Source organism: Lacerta agilis, chromosome 3 (genome assembly GCF_009819535.1).
Source record: "Lacerta agilis isolate rLacAgi1 chromosome 3, rLacAgi1.pri, whole genome shotgun sequence".
In the NCBI taxonomy this organism is placed as follows: Eukaryota; Metazoa; Chordata; class Lepidosauria; order Squamata; family Lacertidae; genus Lacerta; species Lacerta agilis.
In genome coordinates this window covers 76,196,080-76,217,294 of record NC_046314.1, presented here as the reverse complement: position 1 = coordinate 76,217,294, position 21,215 = coordinate 76,196,080, and the positions used below count along the sequence as shown (strand labels likewise).

At 37.8% G+C, this 21,215-nt stretch overlaps 1 protein-coding gene across 3 annotated transcripts in view; it reads left to right on the top strand.

The window, feature by feature from the left end:
- The window catches only part of PLD5 (phospholipase D family member 5), an 82,254-nt gene extending 72,058 nt beyond the window's left edge, over window positions 1-10,196 (top strand). For all 3 annotated transcript variants that reach the window (XM_033144354.1, XM_033144355.1, XM_033144356.1), the window contains 5 exons: window positions 1,369-1,566; window positions 4,664-4,803; window positions 6,546-6,711; window positions 8,175-8,289; window positions 8,637-10,196. In XM_033144354.1, coding sequence (XP_033000245.1) covers window positions 1,369-1,566; window positions 4,664-4,803; window positions 6,546-6,711; window positions 8,175-8,289; window positions 8,637-8,869 — 852 coding nt within the window. In that variant the 3' untranslated portion in view covers window positions 8,870-10,196. The remainder of the gene's footprint in view (window positions 1-1,368; window positions 1,567-4,663; window positions 4,804-6,545; window positions 6,712-8,174; window positions 8,290-8,636) is intronic.
- The last annotated feature ends 11,019 nt before the right edge of the window (window positions 10,197-21,215 follow it).

Genomic DNA, 21,215 nt, shown 5'->3' with positions numbered 1-21,215 from the left:
CTCATGCTTTCTCTCTCTCTTTTTGTAGCTACAATATTTTCATCTCTCATATTCAGTTGTCTGATGCCCTGCAAGAGATACAATTTCTTCCAGTCATTGTCTTGTGGACTCAGAAGTATGAAGCACTGGAAATGGAGCCACTGCTAATGGGATATGCACTCTTCTTTTGAACAGAAATTGTTGTGAATGTGCTCATGCCTAAAGATTGAAAAGCAGTTTATCAGCCATGGTGCTGCTGCTTCTCGCATCAACTTTTAGTGGACTTTAGGGCAACGTGCGACACCTCACCCCAAAAAGGAACACATCAGCATCCTAGTGGTGGAATGTGGAACACAGCAGTCAGTGAAAAAAACTTGACAAAGCTCTGCCCCACCAACAAAAAACCTTGGTAGGCTGCAAAAGCCTTGGGGGAGTACGTTATATGGCCCGGCAGCAATGCGTTAGCAATCCCTGGCTCTCTCTAAGTGCATGAAGATGACGTCTTACGATGTTTCTTTTGTTTGGAAGTATTTGCAAAAATTGTTGTGGAAAATACAGCATAGCAATCTATGTGCGATGTAACCACAGCAATAAAACAGTAGTATAAAGCTACAGTAAATCTAAGAAAGGGACTGAAAATCCAATCTAGCTGCTACAAGGGGAGAATAATACATATTTATTACTACTTAAATTAAAGTAATATACTATGCAGCTGTACACAGATGAAACATTAGCTGATATTTATATTAATATATTCAACTTCCTTGGGGTTTTTTATTCCAATCACAGTAGGTAGCAGGAAAAATAAAAACATTTTGCATTCATATTTATATTGAACAGGATTTTTTCAGTAGGCTTAGGCTAAGAAAAGCAAACAGCATAGTACTTTCCCCCAGGAAATAGAAAGTAGATATTGAAGTTGATGTTAGTACATGATAATCAGCTGTGAAACAAGTTGATTCTCCTATTTTGAGGATATAAAGGACTAGACAATGAGTAATATGCAATTATTAATAAACACTATTATTATTATTAGTCATGAGCAGAACATTTTCTTTCTTCCACCATGTTTCACTGGATATAAATTTAACTTTCAGAAAAATCAAATACTTGTGTTGTGTCCCAAGATCTACTTTGTTAAACCAGGACTCCCACATTATCAACACAGAATGTATTAGCCATTCATGAAGAATACTTACAATATTAACAATATATTTGAAACTTCTTTACAGTAAGGTGCTGGCCTAATAATGCATTTATTTCGCACAGGGGCAATCACACTTGAGACTATCTAGTCAGAATAATGAACTTCTGACCAAATTATGTTGACCAGTTGAGATATTTTTGCTGGGCAATGTGCTCTCAATTATATGTAATTCTCCTTCACAGATGAAAGAGCTTGGAGTCATTGTATACAACTGCAGCTGCCTGGTGTTAGATTTACAAAAGATATTTGCCTTGTACAGCTCACTAAAATCCAAGAGCAAAATCCCACCTCTTTGGTCTAAGAGACTGTATGCAGTATATGGCACTGAAAATAAACTGGCCCTTGAGTTGAATGAAACCAAATCAGAAGTCTTTGTTTCGGTGAGTTGGTTTGTGTTGGTTTTGTATGCTTGTGCTCTTTGTTTATTATATTTTTTTTAGACAGGTTGAGGTGTTAAAGCCCTATGTAAGTTCAGGTTGAATTAATATTTTCACATGTCCTCTTAAATAACATCCGACTGGCTCCCATCAACGCCTTAGAACTTGGCTGCCACTGATCTCTGACGCAGTCTATCTTTTTATTATTTAAAAGCTGTCCACAATTCCAATCTACAACTGCCTTGCTAAAATGTGCTTAAGAAGAATGAGATCTGTAATGTGTAACACACAAACTAACCACTTCCTGCTCTCTCCAGAACCCATTTAACCTTTTTTATAGCTTCAAAGAAGACTACAACCCAATGATTCAGGCATGGGGGAGAGAGTATTAAAAACCTCATGGCCACAGGTTAGCCACATTGATTTTAATTAATTAATTGATTAATTAATTTGTTTGTTTGTTTATGACTGCTCCAATAGTCTCCCAGTGGCCAATTTTTTGTGGTACACCAGATTTGTCATTTAAAAAATGAAAATTATTTTAATTTATTTTTTAGTTATTCTAGGTTATTGATCTCATTGGTACCTACTGTTATACATTTTTTTAGTTTTTTTTTAAAAAGAAAACGTAATTTTTTAAAGTTTTGGACCACTCTTGCAAGTACAAAAAGCATTTTGTAACCTCCTAAGACCTCCCAAATTGTCCATGCCCACTTCTACACTTCTGCCATTCCCACTTTAACATGTGGCACCTGATTGAGCATGGGTCAATATGACCCTCAGCTTGAAAAAGCTTACCAGCCCTGATTTAAATGAAGGCAATTTAATTCAGTGATTTAAATCAGTAAGAAAAGAGACTTATCCACCCGAAAAAAACATGTCATGTGCAACTTCCGTTACAGATCCCTTATGACCTCTCTTAGTTGGTCTCTAACAAACTTAGTTGGTCTCTAACAAACTTTGTTGGTCTCTAAGGTGCTACTGGAAGGATTTATTTTATTTTATTTTGTTCTCTCTTTTATTAGTTCTTAAGCAAGTAGAACCAGCAAAAATATGGTGTCTGGAGTGTTTCTGTCCCAACCAGTCAGCAGTACCTTCTCTAGAATACTACATACAATCCTCGTCCCACCCAGTTTTCTATTTGTTCCCCCTCCAGTCAGTCAGCAGTCTACATCTACTGAGAATGCTCAGTCATCATCAGGTTTTAAGTCCACCCACCTACAGAGGGCTTCTCCCCTGAAGAGCTGTTTTGTATTTCTGCAAGTTCAAGCCTGCTGATATCACCCTCCTATGTGAGGATGGTGCTATTGTGGCTGCATAAGTACAGTCGTACCTTGGAAGTCGAACAGCCTAGTTCTCAAATGTTTTGGCTCCCAAATGATCGAAACCCGGAAGTGACTGTTCTGGTTTTCAAATGTTCTTTTTGAAGCTGAACATCCAACGGGGCTTCTGCAGCTTCTGATTGGCCGCAAAAACTTCCAGCAGCCAATCAGAAGCCTCAATTTGGTTTTTGAACGTTTTGGAAGTCAAACAGACTTCTGGAATGGATTCCATTTGACTTCCAAAGTATGACTGTATCCACATGTAGAATTACAGATCTATAGACTTGGAAGGAGCCATGAGGATCATCTAGCCCAACCCTCTGCAATGCAGGAATCTCTCACCTAACATGGGGCTAGGAAGTTTGCTGTTAATATACAGGACAGCGCGTAGCCATTAGAGAGCACATTTCTGGATAAAAAAACCCACCAACAGTGTGCATACATTATCATGTGGTAAAGAATGCCAGCAAGAGTATTTCACCTTGTATGTCTTGACTACCTCTTTCTCCTTTTATGCTTTGTGCCTGTGATTTTAAGTCTGGGTGCTCTATCTTCAGCAACCATTGTGGTATAGTTGCTAAGCAACAGAAAATCATCTCTCTGATAAACACAAAAGAACATGTACTTTCTGTGTAAGGTCGTGGAAGCTGCTGGCTGCTTTTCAGTATTAATGACTTTAATGTTTGAATTATTTATTATTGCATTATTATCACAAAGACAGCCAGGGTGTAACAGTGATATAGCTATGGCACACACCACACATGCCACACTAGGTATAATTTTTGCAGACAAGGAAGAAAGGAAATGGAATAGAACCTTAAAAAAAAGTAACACAATGGAAATTGTAACAGAAGCGTTGAAGGCTTAGCTTGCCCGTTGCATTAAGCCAACAATAATTTTTTCAAGTTTCATAGAACAATGGTTTCATCAGCAACAACTGTCATTATCTTGTTCAACATGTACCTGCAAATATAGATGGTTAGCCCTAATTTGAAAAAATATGGTTTTTGACAGTGGTTTGGTTGCAGTAGGGACGTGGGTGGCGCTGTGGGTTAAACCACAGAGCCTAGGGCTTGCCGATCAGAAGGTTTGAATCCCTGCAACGGGGTGAGCTCCCGTTGCTCAGTCCCTGCCCCTGCCAACCTAGCAGTTCGAAAGCACGTCAACGTGCAAGTGGATAAATAGGTACCACTATGGCGGGAAGGTAAACGGCGTTTCCGTGCGCTGCTCTGGTTCACCAGAAGCAGCTTAGTCATGCTGGCCACATGACCTGGAAGCTGTACGCCGGCTCACTCTGCCAATAAAGCGAGATGAGCGCCACAACCCCAGAGTCGTCCACAACAGGACCTAATGGTCAGGGGTCCCTTTACCATTACCTTGATTGTAGCAGCTTCTGCGCAGGAATGTCAGAAAGTAACATGTTGTTTTAGCACTTAAAAAAATTAGGATACACACACATGCTGGTTCTTTAGGGGGGTCTGTTTAAAATGTAAGGAATACGAAAAATCTGTTAGGTCTTTTGCTGGGTCTACTTGATCCTACATTTCAGTATTAGAGATAAGGGTTGTATTCATATTTGAAAAGGTTGGGCTGAATCCTATGGCACATCAAACAATAACTTCCTCATATTAATTTGGGTGTAACTGCTAATTTTTTAAAAAAAGAATTGAGGAAGTGTAATAACTTTTGTATAAATTCTACACTGAAGAAAGATGAAAAAGTAAATCATATCCTTTGTACAACTTCTGATATAAATTTCAGCCTTTTTATCTTCACAGAATTCTCCCAAACTGCTAAGCCCTAAGGACAGGGTTTTGGATGTTGATGCTATCTATAGTGTTGTTGATAATGCACAGCAATTTGTGTACATAGCTGTTATGGATTATCTGCCTATTATCAACATCACAAATCAAACAAGGTTGGTGAATACCAGAAATCTACATTTATCTAATATTGTACCAAGAGATAAAAACTGTTGCTTCTGAAATCGACAGATATTTAGAGATTTCCATGGGGCAAAAGTCCAGTAGTTCAGTTCTTCTCTTGGATGTCAATGAGTTTGCAAATATAAAATCTAGAGCAGAGAGTGATAGGAATGTAATTGTTACAAATCATGTTTGCTCCTGAACAGAAATTGCTCAAATATCATACTAGTTGAGAAGAGCACAATCATTTATTAGATATGGGTCTCTTAGCATTAAACAAATAAATAAATAAATAGAAGGTGATAGTTGAGCATCTCCAATACTTATCCACAGAAGACATGCAAATGTTTTCTTTTTGATTAGATCACCAGACTGCCAAAAATGTTCCACAGCCAGAGAAAAATAGATAACATGTCATTTGACAAGCCATTTATTTCCCAAGCTTAAGTTCTCAATTAAGTCTTTTTTTCCTAACATGTTATGCATTTAAAATGGACAACTGGATTTTAAGCTTCCAACAGTTTAAAAGTTTTTAATCCTAGCAATGCATATACCATAATCTCCCCATCACAACCTGCCTATTAATAGTGACCACCTGAGGAAAAAGGATTTATTTTTTCATGTTTGGTGTGTATTCTTTACATAAGGGCTATCTGCTCCCTGCAGGCACCATGAAAAACTGTGGAGCCCTATGAAGCAGCTTCTATTCCCCCATTTCAGTGCCTATGCACCTTCTTATATTATAGCCATTGAGATATATATTGACAGTGGTGCCCTACCCATGGAATGCCCTTCCAGCAGATGTTGAGGAGATAAAGAACGACAAAATTTTTATAAGACTTCTGATGGCAGCCCTGTATCAGGAAATTTTCAGCGTTTGACGTTTTATTATATTTTAATATTTTGCTGGAAGCTGCCCAGAGTAGCTGGGGAAAACCAGCCAGATGGGTGGGGTATAAATAATAAAATTATATAGATATATCCCCTAAAACTTGGATAGGGATTTTTACTAGTTACTCTGCTCTACCCATACCCTGAGGTCATCTTGGAAGCTCTTCTCCCTGTGCCTTCTCAATCAGAAGTTTGGAGGTTGTCGTAAGTGCTTTTTCAGTAGTGGCACTCAGCTATGGAGTTCTCTCCCTAGCAAAGCCCACCTAACACCCACATTGCTATCTTTTTGTGCCAAGTTAAGACTTTTTTTCTTTTCTTTCAGGTCTTTTAAGATCTGGTTTTAAGTTCCTATGGTATAGTAGTTTTAATCTATATATTTGGTGGCTACATAGATTATTTTATTGTGCTGGTTTTCAATTTCAGTTTTCACACTGGTTGTTTCTTAAGCTCATTGTGGTTTTATTGTACTATGGTTTTATTGATACATTTTTATTCTGTTTTTATTCGTATGACACCTAGACAATTTATTTTATGAGATTCTCATAAATAAATAAACGAAATAATAATTATCAGTTGGAAAGTTCCTTGCCAACCCTTTCAGTCACTGGTATCTCACCACCTAGAGAGTTCCTAATGACAGTTCTATATGATGCAGCTGTTGAATTATCCTTCTTGAGTTCTAGTCTCCTGGCTAGTCATATAATGCAGAACTCTGTATTCTGCTAACAGCTGCACCACAGTAGACACAGCTGGATGAGGTTCTTGTTTTCTTTAGTTTTCCATGAGTTAGCAAATCCTTTTTCTCAAAAAATTATGTAAATAACATTGGATGCTCTTTCCCTAGGTATTGGCCATATTTGGATGGAAAGATAAGAGAAGCTCTGATTTTACGCAATATTAAAGTACGACTCCTCATAAGTTTATCAAAAGACACAAATCCACTCACATTTAACTTTGTTTCATCTCTTAAAGCAATTTGCACCGAAGTTTCTGGCTGTAGGTTAAAAGTTGTAAGTATTCCTCATGTTGTTTCTTATAAACCTAAAACAATTTCCAAGTAAATTTGTTCAGTTGCCTAGTGAGGACTCCATGTTTGACTTCGAATAACTGAATTACATTTTGAAGCAGATTATTAAAGTGTAACACAGTATCTTCTTTTTTGTCAACATAAAATAATAATAGCAGACTAGTGCCAAATACCTCTGTCTAACAATGGGCAATCTCACCCATTCAGTGCACCTTCTCTGCTTAGATTGCACTTAGTTTTCGTATTGACAATTCCAAACTCTGTGGCTCCAATATGTGCCTCTTTTCATTAATGCTGATAATATAAATTGCTCTGAAGAACAGCATATTGCTGAAAAGTATTGGGTTAACAAGTATTTCTTGGCTCCAGAAATGTTCTGTGCATCTTTTACACCTTTTTTCTTAATTACATGAAGGAAGAAGCTTCCTCAGAACCTTGCTTCCTTTCTGCGTAATACACACATGCTTCATTCAGACATAATGCTATGTGATATGAATGTCCCTTGGACTTGTTGCTTTCCCACTCTCCTCATCTAGCATAGCCACAAGGAGGAAATTAGAAGCTTTCAGTTCTGTTTTTAATTAACTGAACTTATGACTGAAACCAGTGAACCCGTGGTTAGGGTTAACTATGACTGAGGGAAACAAGCTGTCTTCAAACCACATGAAGATACTGTCCCCTTAGATAGTTAAGTCTAGCCAAAGTTTTGGGTGCAGAATGAGAAAAGTGTTATACATTTTCCAGTGTATTGAATGCCATTGTGTGGTCATCAAAAACAATTTTCTCTATAGCTTAGGGGTGCTGAGAATAAAGAACATTGACTGAACAAAAATCTTGCAAGTGGCAGCCTACCAATATTTTTTTCTTCTTTCACGTCTGTATTCAGAATGCCTGGTACAACCCAGAAGAGCAGTGAGCTAGGAGTGGGATATCACAAGCCAGAAGGGTATATGGGCATGTGACATTAGTATTCTGTTTGTCAACAGTCAGCACACATTCTGGGTTAACCTGCAGCTGCGCACCTGCAGAATGCTGATGCTGATAGTTTTCTGCCTTCAGGTGTTTCCCAGGCAAGGGTGCAATCCCCCTTCCCTATAACTGTAGCACCCTCTCTTAAAATGCCATGCTCATTTCAAAGCTGCTGCTGCATGCCATAATGGAAGTTTCATGACTAATAACCTGTTTGTATAGTCCCACGGGCAATTAGACACCAGGCTTTTGAAAGCAACCTGTTAGTTTCTTTGGAAATCTTCCAGAATGCAATCAGCAAAGGTATAGGAAACGTGTCATTTCCCATAAAATCCTTTTAAACTGAGGTTAGTTCATGATCTTTTTTTATTCTATAATTTCACTTTTTTCAAAACCGGTACGTTATCATCTTTAAGTTTTCCTTCTGCAGTGCAATCAACACATTAACTTTCACTAACTTGATATTCTTTAATGCAGAAATTCTTTGACCTTGAAGAAGAAAGTGCTTGTTATTTAAAGGAACAGAAGAACTCTTCTCTTCCTAAACTAAATCGCAACAAATATGTGGTGACTGACACAGCAGCTTATATTGGTAAGTAAAGCATTGAATAATCTGATTCCAGGCTGTTGTTTGTATATACGGTACAAATCTAAAATAACAACTGATTGCACAATTAAGAATTAGATAAACCTCGGCTTGTTGGTAAATGTTAAATGCAAAATATCAGAAATATATAGCAGTATCCATCACCCTCTCACCCTACTTGTGAGTCATCGAAAACATCATGTAGGAAAGTAAGGTCCAGCTACTTTTAGCATAGTGACATGCATAAAGGAAAGGATTTCAGTGGAGAAAGGTGAGATTGAGCAATGGCTGTTCTAGAGAAAACTTACACCCAATGTTAACATATCCTTGTATGTGCTTCCATTTATTTGCAGGTAATTTTGACTGGGTTGGGACCTATTTTAACCGTAATGCTGGAGCTGGCCTTGTCATCAACCAAACAGACACAGGAAACAAGACCAGTCTCATCAAGCAACTGAAAGCTGTGTTTGAAAGGGATTGGTATTCAAATTATGCTAAAAGTTCGACCACAAAACTTCCAAACTGTTTAAGCTTCAAACATAACAAAGCAGCAGCAAATAAGACTGCCCAAAGCAATGTGAATTGAAGCCTATTTTGCTGTTCACTGCAACTAATGGAGAAATAGAATGGGACTGATACTGATCTCCCCTTTCGTATTTACAGACAATAGACTTTTTAAACAAAGCAAAAGAAAATTTATAGGAAAAAGCACACTTATATAAAATGTTCTTTAAACTATATTCTCTATACTGAATTATTTACAAATATTAGATTTGTTACTGCTGAAACTGAATGTCATTTCTGCTTTATTGTTGGTCTGGAGGTATCACATTTAAATTTAAAAAGCATGCTTTGATACTTTGGTTTTAGAGTTATTCCTACCTCTCTTTTCTGATTAGCATAAACAAGGCAAGTTTTATTACTAAACAAAATTCTTAGATTGGTTGATATTAAAGTACAGATTTTACCCAAAGGAAAAGATACAGGTATAAGCAAGCTCTTTATGATATATCTCCAGTATGTGATCATCCTGAAGCATTTTTTGTTTCAGCATTATTGACCTGATTTATCCCATTATGCCCAGTCCAAATGTATTAAAATTTATCTATTTTCTTGCTTTGCTCTAATCATGATGCAAAGGGCACAGCTGAATCAACTTTAACTGTTCAGTCAATGGGATACTAGTCCAACTAACTCCGATTTCTGAAAAATATTTTATTATGATTCTCTTGCTTCATCACTGTAAGTAGGTATTTTAAAAATATTTTTTGTTTTGTTTTGTTTTTTACATTGGGCAGCAATAGTGTGTATGTAATTTTCTTCTCCAAAGTAGCATATTTGTCAATTTGGGAGTAATGATTACCATTCGACTAAAGTAAACATGTAACTTTGTTTCTGTAGAACTAATATGTACCAGCATTCCTTTGGCTAACCTGCTTTGTTTTTCATGAAATAGGGCATTACCCAGCATAAGCACAGAGCCCATGCATGGAGGCTTCCCAAAGGTCTTGACAGAGTCCTGTTTCCAGGCCTCTCTTCCTACCCTGGCAGTGCAACAGATCATAAGAGAGAACGAGACATTTGAGCATGTCTCCATTCTCCCTGTTACTTCTGCTCTCTCTGCCTATTGCAAATTACTTAAGTTTGGAGCATAAGTAATCTGCATGGTGCGGATGATGGATTGCTGGACAGAGATATGAGAAACATGCACAGACCTCCATTTCTCCTAGTGTCAAGCTGCCTTTGTACATACTCATCTGCACACATAGGTAGCTGGTAGAAGGTGTTGCAATCGTAGTGCAAATGGACTGTGCTCATGTTGTTTTGACGCACATCTGAAATGTCAGCTTTTGAAAAAAGCTTTTAATGGGATACTGATTGAAATCAATTTGATTAAACAGATATTGCCTACAGCCACTGGAGATTCTGTTAGCAAAGCAGCGTTGTGGATTCACCCATAAAATGGTGACCCCAGTGTGGGATGTTTCACTATTTAAAAAGTCCTCTTTTTACCATTTAGGTTACCTGGGGGAGGGGGGTCTAAATGATTACAGTTTTATTTTCTTCCAGGTAAATGTTCTTAGGCTCAAGTTCTAGGCATCATTTTGGTTTAATTTACCAACCTTTATTTCTTTACTTTTTTCACAATTTCTACCACAACAATAAAATGAATTCTATATTTCCCTTTAAACAACATATTTATTTCCTAATATCCAATGCCATTAATGATGCCATTAATAAGTAGCAGTTTGTAATATATCACAATTTGACCTATAGAATTTCTGATTCTAAGAATCCAATTTAATTTTTAAATCATAGATTGGGTCAGTCCTGACAAGAGATTAAAATATCTATCTATCTATCTATCTATCTATCTATCTATCTATCTATCTATCTATCTACCGGTATCTATACATACATATGTTCACTTCTAGCACTGAAATGCATAGCTTACAATGTATATGCTAGCCCATGGTAATCATTTTAGCACAATTTCTCAGAGCAGATTCCCACTACAACAGTTGGACCAAAATTAATCTGTGTGACTCTCTCATCAAGTATCAGCTAGTGCCAGCAAGTCCAAACATGCAATGTTCTTATTGTGGGAAGAAAATATGAATCATTATGACCCACGTGTGGGGTAAATAACAAAATAACACACTGTTAAGTAACTTCAAAATTCTTTACTTACAAAAGTTCCATGGGTCAGGTTTATGTATTTATCCAAGCAGCAGCAAGGGCAACATAAGCAGAATACTATTTGGTAGAAAATACAGAAAGTTAGCTTCAAATATGTGTTCTAAGCTTGGAGCTTGCTCAGGCATGTCTTCCTTGGTCAGTTACATGGCATATGGGAGAGGGAACAGGAAGAGATGGCTTCACTTTCTTCCTAATCAAAGAAGGAGGTGTGTGACCTAGCTGAGTCTAATAATCCAGCTCTATTGTCTTAACCACACTCTTGCATAGTTACATTTGACTGCAGTTTCCCACACATGCCAATGGTTCCAGGCCAAGGTTGCCAGTGTTTCAGCTGTGCATTTGGGTGGTTTGTTTAGTGTTTTTCATAGTTTATCTGCTTAAATGGGGTTTGCTAAATGGCTTTATCAATCGTAATGCTGCAGTGAGACTAACAGGCATAAACACACCCAAGTGTAATAATTGTAAGCTACCAATCCTAAAAGCAATTATACTTGTCTGTGCTCCAACAATTTTTAAGGAATCTGTATCTGTGTAGGATACAAATCTCTGGGCACTTAGATGCACAATGAACCTCTGGTGCATTCAGCTATCCACATTCATATCAGCAGGACCAACTGCATTGTGTACACATTCATTTTCAATTAATGCAGAAACCAGGCAGAGTGTTCCATATGTGTCACATCAGAGCTCTCAAGTGCTGAGCAGATTGCTGGATGTGAGGAACAGTGTTCAGAATTGTAGCAACTCCAGTGAAATAAAGGTTTTGTTGATACAGCATGTTGTCCAAACCACAGAGCATCCTTGGCAGCAAGAAATAATAGGGAGGTGAAAATATATTTGATTTCAAAGACAATCAACAAACCAACAATAAATAAATCAACAACATTTATTTCAGATGACCTTAGATGAAAAGTCATGATCACAATCCTGCTCACAGTTTTCTAGTACAGGTATATAAAAGGCTGCATGATATGACTTGGTGGGGTTTTGCATTAATGATCTTGCAGGCAGAATTCCATCAATGCATTCCCACCAAAGCCTTCTAATTGCTGCTGGGAATTCTGGGGTGTTCTGTCATATTGCAATATTGATTTCCAAAAGAAATCAGCCTTATTCTTAAATTAATATAAGCTATAACTGTTGCTTGCTATAAATGCATGCCTTCCAACATGTCGCAATGGAAAATCAGGACTCCAACGTCCGGGGCTGCACTCGTATATGAGTCATGTGACTTGCGTGACACCACAGCCCTGAAAAAAGAGGTTTTTTTGGGGGGGGGATTTCAGCAGCTAAAATGTGACTCCATTTTTAACATGCTTGGACATCACTGTATGGTGCTAATATAAATAGTTTTATGTCAGAGTTTGTGTGCCTCTAGCTCCAATGTCTTCCCCATATAATCTGCAGTAATGCAAGCTGAATAACTGTGATGTGCTGTGCATGGGGACTACCTTTAGAGAGTCATCAGAAATATCACTTGGGGCCCAGAATGCTGCAACAAGGATGTTAGTGGGTGCTTGCCATGGGATGATATTAACACGTATACCGCTGCAGACACACTAACTGCTGATTCATTTCTAGGCACAATTCAAAGTGTTGGTGATGACCTTTAAAGCTCTAAATGGCTTGGATACAGGGTTCCCGAGGGACTGTTTCCTTGCATTTAAGCATGCCTGCTCCTTGACTGGAGAGGTACTTTCCATTCCCATCTGTTGCTGAGACATAATTGGTAAGGCCTTATTGGTGAGCGTGCCCAGATGAGAAATAACTTACCCAATGAGATCTCCCTTACTGTTTTTCACTGACTGGCTAAAACAGCAGGCATTTGTTTTGGTAGGCAGCTGTATTTTGATATAGATCTAACAATTTATTCTTTCCTGCTACTATTAATCAAAACACTTGTCCACTATTGGGAACAGCTGCTTCCTGCCATGTTTGGTATATTTATAATACAACTATTTTGGGTTGTATTGAGAATGAATAAAAATATGTGAATAGATAACACATAATTTTGCATTAAGACTACAAACTTACCTGCAAGTAAGCACCATTTAATTGAGTGGTACTTTCTATTGACTGGACATGTACAGGATTGCACTGCAAAGCTTATAATTATGGTTTCTAAGCATGCAGTAGTATTGATGTACAACTGCATTTATCTTCAAAGATTATAGTACTTTTACAACTTGATCTGACAGTTCTGAAGCACTGAACAGATCGATAATTTTGTTGGCTTCTCTTCTCTCCTAAAACTTTAATCATTCCCACTGCTTTCCTTTGGATTATTTCCACTTTTTTTAGCATCTGTCTTCTAATATGGAGCCTAATACAGAAGTTATTTCTCCAAGTAATATCTTACATGTGCCAAACAAGCAGAAGGATACTATTACGGTAATTCCTTTGTCTTGAATCTGATTCTTTTGGCATTGCAACTCAAAACTGTGCTTATATTTTGTTCCACGGCATCCTGCTGATTAATGTTTAGTTCATCTGCTGTGACCCCTTAAATCCTCAGCAGAGCTAATATGTAGCTAGATATAATTACAAAAATCATTAAGTGGCCATGTTCATCCATTAGAAAATGGTTGTTGTTGTTGTTCAGTCGTGTCCGACTCTTCGTGACCCCATGGACCAGAGCACGCCAGGCACGCCTATCCTTCACTGCCTCTCGCAGTTTGGCCAAACTCATGTTAGTAGCTTCGAGAACACTGTCCAACCATCTCATCCTCTGTCGTCCCCTTCTCCTTGTGCCCTCCATCTTTCCCAACATCAGGGTCTTTTCTAGGGAGTCTTCTCTTCTCATGAGGTGGCCAAAGTACTGGAGCCTCAACTTCAGGATCTGTCCTTCTAGTGAGCACTCAGGGCTGATTTCTTTGAGAATGGATAGGTTTGATCTTCTTTCAGTCCATGGGACTCTCAAGAGAAAATTAGAAAATTTCAAGTTAGAAAATTTCAAGTTAGAAAAAGGACAATACCTTTATTTGGACAATACTTTTATTTGGACCAAATAGATTTCACAAAATACTGTGCAAGTCTTTTAGTGCTCCAGAACACTTATTCAGGTAGAGGAAAAGCTGGGCATGATGTTGGAATGCAAAAGTCTGTCGTTCTTTACAGACTTTGCAAGTTGGTAAGATAACATGGGAGGTGTTACTTACACTGAATTAGGTTAGTCTCAATTAGGTACAAAACCTAGTAGATTTCAGGTTGCACAAGGACTGCTTGCTGTTCTCACTGCTTCTGTCTTCAACCAAACAGAGCACAGTAATTCCTTTCTTAATTTGTGGATGTGTTGAGTCTGCAAATTCGTTTTGCCACTCTTGTTTATCCATTTCAGTAGAGCTTTGATAACTCTTTCCTTTCCAAGATCTAGCTCACAATAGTCTTTAGAGTTCCGCAGATATCAGATTGGTCCTTAGTTCCAGTTACTCCAAAATTAGATTTTAGCATATTGTCCAAAATATAGAATTGAGAATGATTTATAGGAGAAGTAAAGAAGTAAAGGAATTTCATGATACTTCAGAGGATGACGTAAATCTCTTAGGAAAATGAGAGAAAAGCCCATTCCCACCGCTTCTTTCTTCCTTATCATAGTTTTCGGTGCTGCCATTAGATAATGTACCAGATATTCAAACTGCACCAAAATGCTTCCCTTCATCTGATCACATGTCTTGACGCTTTCTGGGGATATTGCTTTGGCTGCCTTTGGGCAGACAATGTCATTTATAAATATTAATAAGATAATAAATAAGACCAAGAATTCTGAGTGCAGCTTCTTATATTACAAGGCATCCACCTTAGTCAAACTGATAAATACATGGCTGTGAAGGCAGAATCTCACTGAATCACCAATTACTCGATCATTCGTGGTTTTCTGCTGACAGTGTTATTTATTTATTATAAGCATCTAATAAAATTCTCAGGGTGGTTTTCAATAAAATTCCGCAGAAAATGCACTTTAAGCAAAATATTTATAAATATGTGTAAAGCAATAACTAATACGGTTCTTTAAACCTGAAGCAGCATAAACAATAGCAAAGCTCATAAAGGATTAAAGGGGGGGCAGGAATTGCTTGGTCCCAAAACAATGACGTTGGTGAGTTTCTCTTGGGAGAGCATTTCATAACTGAGGCACTACCCCTGAGAAATCACTGTCAATGGTAGCCACCTGCCTTATCTCAGATGCCAGGGGCAACTGTAGAAGGTCTTAAGCTTCAGGAAGATACATATGGAAACAAATGCTGCACCAAATATTGTAGTCCTAAGCCGCAAAGGGCTATAAAGTTCAAAACCAATACTTTGGATTGTCCTGGGAATGAACTTGGTACCAAGAGGTCATCTGAACTCCCCAAACCATCCTACTGTGCTGTCGCCCAAACATATGCAACGTGACAGCTTTGTATGATGCCACTAGGCACCAAAATATTGGCAGTGCTGCTGCAAGTGAAAACACAGATCTTGGTGGTTCCATCTTGTCCTTTATTGCCAATGAAAACATGAGACCAGACCGTCCTGACTGTAGACATTGGTAATGTCTACAGTGACACAAGACCAGACAGACAACTAGCCTGTCTGCCCAATTCTTACATCTTTGTTAGTGGAGGAAGTCTTAAGGCTAGGTCCAGGGATAATTTTACAGGGTTTTTAGCATGGCATGAACAGCATCCTATTTTCTAAGAGTTAGCACACATTCTGTGATGTCGCTTAGCCTGCCTCTCAAATTTCTCTTTCCCTTGCTGGAGCCATGCATGCCTGCTTCTTTAGTATGGATTACAAGTACGTGCCTATTGCTGAGTTCAGCAGTTGATTCTTTTTGGCTTCCATATTTATGCGCCTTTATCTTATAATATACCTCTGTGGATGGAGAAGGATCTAGCCTATGCATTAACATTGGAATCAATGACAAATTTGAGCCTTATGAAGTGTAAAGCTAGACGTTTGAGCTCCCACACCCAGCTGATTTAGATAAAGGATCTTCTGGTTGCTCAGAAACAGGTGCCTTGTCAATATAGTTGTGCATTGTTAGCTTCTTAAGAAACATATTTGCTTCTGTTCCATGTGAAATTCAATTTCTCCTCCTGTCTCCTATCTTTGGGCTAGAACTACTGCTACTTGTCACTATTTTGTAGAATGAATTCATCCATATACTGGCAAATTTAAATTGGTCAATAAACAACAGGCATTGTTTAAGAGCCACACAAACTGTAAAAATCAAATCAGGATGCAAGCTCAATATATCAAGTATAACACAAACAAAACAAAACAAAATTCCTTCCAGTAGCACCTTAAAGACCAACTAAGTTTGTTATTGGTATGAGCTTTTGTGTGCATGCACACTTCTTCAGATACACTGAAACAGAAGTCACCAGACCCTTATATATAGTGAGAGGGTGGGGAGAGGTATGACTCCGAAGGGTGGTGGGAATGGGTGATTGGCTGGTAGGTGTGGAAAACAGTTGGTGACTGTTAACGACTGCAATTGGTCTTAGAGGAGAAAGCAAGGGGTGAGATGGCTAAAAATAGCTTTGTCATGTGTAATGAGATAAGAATCCAATGTCTCTATTCAGACCAGGTCTCTCCATAGTTTTAAGTTTGGTAATAAGTTGCAATTCAACAACTTCTCTTTCTAGTCTATTTCTGAAATTCATTTGTAATAAGACAGCTACTTTGAGATCTTGTAAAAATGTCCTGGGAGACTGAAGTGTTCTCCTACTGGTTTCTCTGTCTTGTGATTCCTGATGTCAGATTTATGCCCATTTATCCTTTGGCATAGGGTTTGGCCTGTCTGTCCAATATAAAGAGCTGAAGGGCACTGTTGGCATTTGATGGCATACACAATGTTAGAAGATGAACAATTAAATAGTTCTGAGATGATATGTTTGATGTTGTTGGGGCCAGTAATGGTGTTGTCCGGGTGTATGTGGCAGCAAAGTTGGCATCTAGGTTTATTGCAGGCTCTGGTTCTAGTGTCCATGTTAAGTCTGGTTGTTGTATTATTGTGGGTGAGGAGTTGTTTAAGATTGGGTTGCTGTCTGTAGGCAATGAAAGGTCTTCCTCCCAGAGCTTGAGAAAGAGGACTGTCATTGTCTAGGAGAGGTTACCTACCTGTAAGTATAATACAGACATTGCAGGGTTGTTGTTTTTTGAAAGAATCAATTTTAGGTAGAATGTTAGAGCAATTCTTTCTATTCAGGCTAATGGGTTTTAGGTAGAGTTTACTTTCTAGGGTACTATTGTAGCATTTGCTGTAAAACAATGGAGTCTCATGGAACCCCGTCTTGTGAGTTAACATGGCAACTTCATATTCTGTTACTCCTTTGAAGTAACTAAGAACTTCCTGGCCAATATATAGTGAACATCCCTATTTGCTGCTCCATGGATACAACTGGAATTTAGAATAAAGCTTCCCATTGACTTTTGAAGTCAGGATGTATTAAGGGAATGAACATGTCTTACTGTACGTACACTGCTTCTGTACTTTCACAGCAAAAATCACTTAAAGACTGTGTTATGTATTAAGCAGTATAAAAATATCTGAAATTAAATTAAAAATAAATTTCAGTAAGAGATTCCATTGGAAACATCTCAGATTTCAAAGCTTGGAGACTAATGTGAGCACATACAGGAACATTCAAGTGCATTATGAGGAACCTCCAGTCAGAATTGCTTTCTTTATTATATTTCTTCTACAGGAATTTTTGGGACCAGTCGAATAAATTAGAGCCCAAATACTTTCCTGTCAATGCCTTATTTTAAGTGGACTGGAACTCATTTGGTACCTCCTTGAATTACTATAAGGCTGACTGCATGAAACCAGGCATTTGAGATTAATTCCTTCATTGCAAATATATGGGACAACAATTTCTTAAAGGGCAGGCATTTAATGGAATTTTAATCTAAACAACTTCATTGAAGGATGAATTTTTTCATCTGATCCATTCAACAAACTTTAATGTACATCATATTTTATAATTGCCACTTTTCTGAATTTTCTCACAATCTTTAATAAGCAATTTCTAATTCTTGCTGTTTCATAGAAGCAAGACCAACCATGTCCCTCTAAAACCTAAATCACAATTTTTCAACACCTGGGAGCTAAAAAAGAAAGAAGAGTGTTTTCCCCGCTCATTTTCTCTTCTGTGATATTGACCAACCTTATTACTTGTGCTCCTTCAGGCAAAAAACACATGCAAACTCATGCACTGATTGAAAAAAAGAGAGGCAATGTCTGCCTGTGAGGTTTCAGATATATCTGGAATTGTTTTTGCTTGTTTAAGTGCTGTCAAAGCTACCACAATTTAGAAGCTTGATATATGTGTTATCTTGGCAAGCAGAGAAGGCAATCCCACCTACCAATGTTGATGGTTTGGGGATAGGGTACAATATTGCACAGGACTGCTGCCTATGCCCAGGAAGATTGAAATTCCTCACTGGCAGTAACAAACAAACCTGAAATTGAACAGCTGGCAAGGTTTGAGATGTGGCGATGAACCTGCTGTTCCCCTCCTCACTATGACCCCACTTAGAATAGCTCTGTTACCCATTTTCTTACTTCATCATTAAGACACAACAAATACAGTATCATAGGAATCAAAGAACAGGTTTACCTGGCTACTCTATTTTCCCCATCAAATTACAGTGAGATTCATGTGAAGTTACGGACTGTCTATAAACACATCCAATGAGTGGTGGATTCTGACACCATCATCCTTTTGATGGGCTGGAAAATCTTCTTTGCTAAACTAGGAAAGTATGGTGTGGGTGGGTTGCTTTTTTTTAATAACCCAGGAAACTTGTGATTTGCCACAACAACTCCAATACAAACAAATAAGAAAAGGGGGTTGGGGGACGCTGTCCCCCCCCCAAAAAATTACTATTTGAAAATCATGAATAGAATTTACAGGGGCAGTAGTGTTTTGTATAGCACCATAAAATGTATGTCTGTTACTTTATGCATTCTTCTGACATCAAAGAGCAGAAATGCTTAAGCTCTCTTTGAAAACTGCATGGCTAGCTTATGCGGTAACTTGATGTGATAAGACTCTATGTTGTTTTCTAAGACTCTATAATGTATAGTTTGGACATGTAGCTAGAATCAGGGTTTAAGGGTTGTGGGCATGATGCTGGCTACCTGCAGTATCAAGCATTCCCAGGTTCCTTTTAACCTGGATTTGCAACAATCACAACATCAAGAACACCTAGAGAGGGTGATGAAAATTCACAAGAAGGAGTTATGAAAAAGCATGCATTATTTTGCAATTTGCCTTTAGTCCCTAAATTCTAGTTATTTTTATGTCTGAACTATAAGCCTAAGAAAAACACAGTGAATATTTTATTTACTTGAGACAAGCCTTACAGAGTCTCCAAGCAGGAGTCATTTGCATTGCTTAGACATGTTGCATAGATCTATTTTCTAGTGCACACAATAAATGAAATTTGCCACTGCAAAGTATTTTTAATTACCTCTTTTTTATTTGAGCAATCAATGTGCTGTGATTTTTTTTAAAAAATCTAAACGCAGGGCAATTGCTGCATGCTTATATAACATTAGTTTTGTTATGATATAACTTTTATGAATGCCTATGCACTGTAAATGCTTTAATACTAGAATACTGAATGTTTTGTACCCCTTTTTGTAATTATGCTATATTTATTGCATGGTTCTTTTCATGGTTCCGTTGTCCCCATAAAGTACAATCAAGGAACATGTGGTATTTTATAACATACAAAGTTCAATGTCAACTTAATCCATTACAAGACATGGTTGCACCAAGACATTTTAAAGAAACAAAACATGGTTGGAAATGGGCTTCCTACCAACAATGGGCTTGGTTCACAGCAATACATGAGTCCGTGATCTATGTGTTTGTAACATTGTTGATTTTGTATAAATGGGACTAGAGGCCTTATCGGATCCTGGAGACACTTGCATAATCCAGTAGGGCTGTACAGGAATTAGTGTTTGCAAAATCAAAAAGGTAATTTGCAAGAATGTGTGATCTGTTTGGATAAAACCTGTATATCAGATATATTGGTGCAAGGCCACTTTGTCTGATATAAGAGATAAGAAGAATAAGCAATATCCTTAGTTGTTGTCATAGACATTGCCACACAGCAAGTGGTAACTATTTTGCCTGACATAAGCAACTGTGCATAATATTATCAGGAATAAATGTAGTAGAAATAGGTCTACTATAGATCTGCAAAAATTATTCCATTCCATTTGTATTGCAAAATAGATAATTCCAAACAGAAATATTTCATTTGGTAAGGCACTCTTGAATATGTGAGGCATTTTTCTTTATGAATAATAATTCTCGGGGATCCGAACAGCTGCTTTGGTTAAAGTTCAGTGAAATTTTTGGCAACTTTTTCCTTGAACAGCAGAGTACTGTTAAGAGCTTAGGGATGCATCTAAAGCAATGTAACAGTCAGCAAAGGAGCTCTTGGAGAAGAAATATGCTTGATTGTCCCCTTGGAATCTCAGAACAGGTTTTCATGCAACTTTGGATCCTATTTCTTACCTTTACAATACATTTATCCTGATCAAGTTTGAAAAACGTGTAAACACAAACAGGTTTCTCTAAAATGAACTTCCTTACCACCAGAGTGAAAAGTGCAAAGGAGGGGAGGGGCAAAGACTCTGCATCTAATGACAAGATATATGTTGAGTGTTGTTACACTGCATGGGGTGTAACACAGAATGGGGAGGCAGAAGGAGGGAATGGACTATCCATCTATTTTGGGTCTAAAGGATAATCAGAGCAAAGGGCATGGAGTGTCCTTCTTCACTCCAGGTGCCTTGGATCAGGGCCAGGGGGTGCAATCATCACTCCACTGAAGTTACAGTGGTGAAAACTGGTTGTGAACTGGGCCCATTGTTTACAGTGTTACTAAACGTAACCAAAGATCATTTGAACAAAAATTGGAATACCAAAGGGTTGGATTGATCTAAAAATAGCTTTTTATTGTATTGATAGCTTTCATATCTGAAAAATCACTGAGTGAGGTGGCCAGAAAATTGGTGTTAAAATTTTTGAAAGAGGGCTGGTAATATATTTATACTGCTGCAAACTAAGTTAACAACGAAATAACACAAAATCAAAGTATTGTGTAATGAATTGATTTCAAGCTGTGTAACAGTTGATTTTCATGCCAGTACTATTTACTTCTTTTTCCATCGCTTTGATATCCAAGAATACCTGATATTCCACAGAATGTTTTCCACCCAG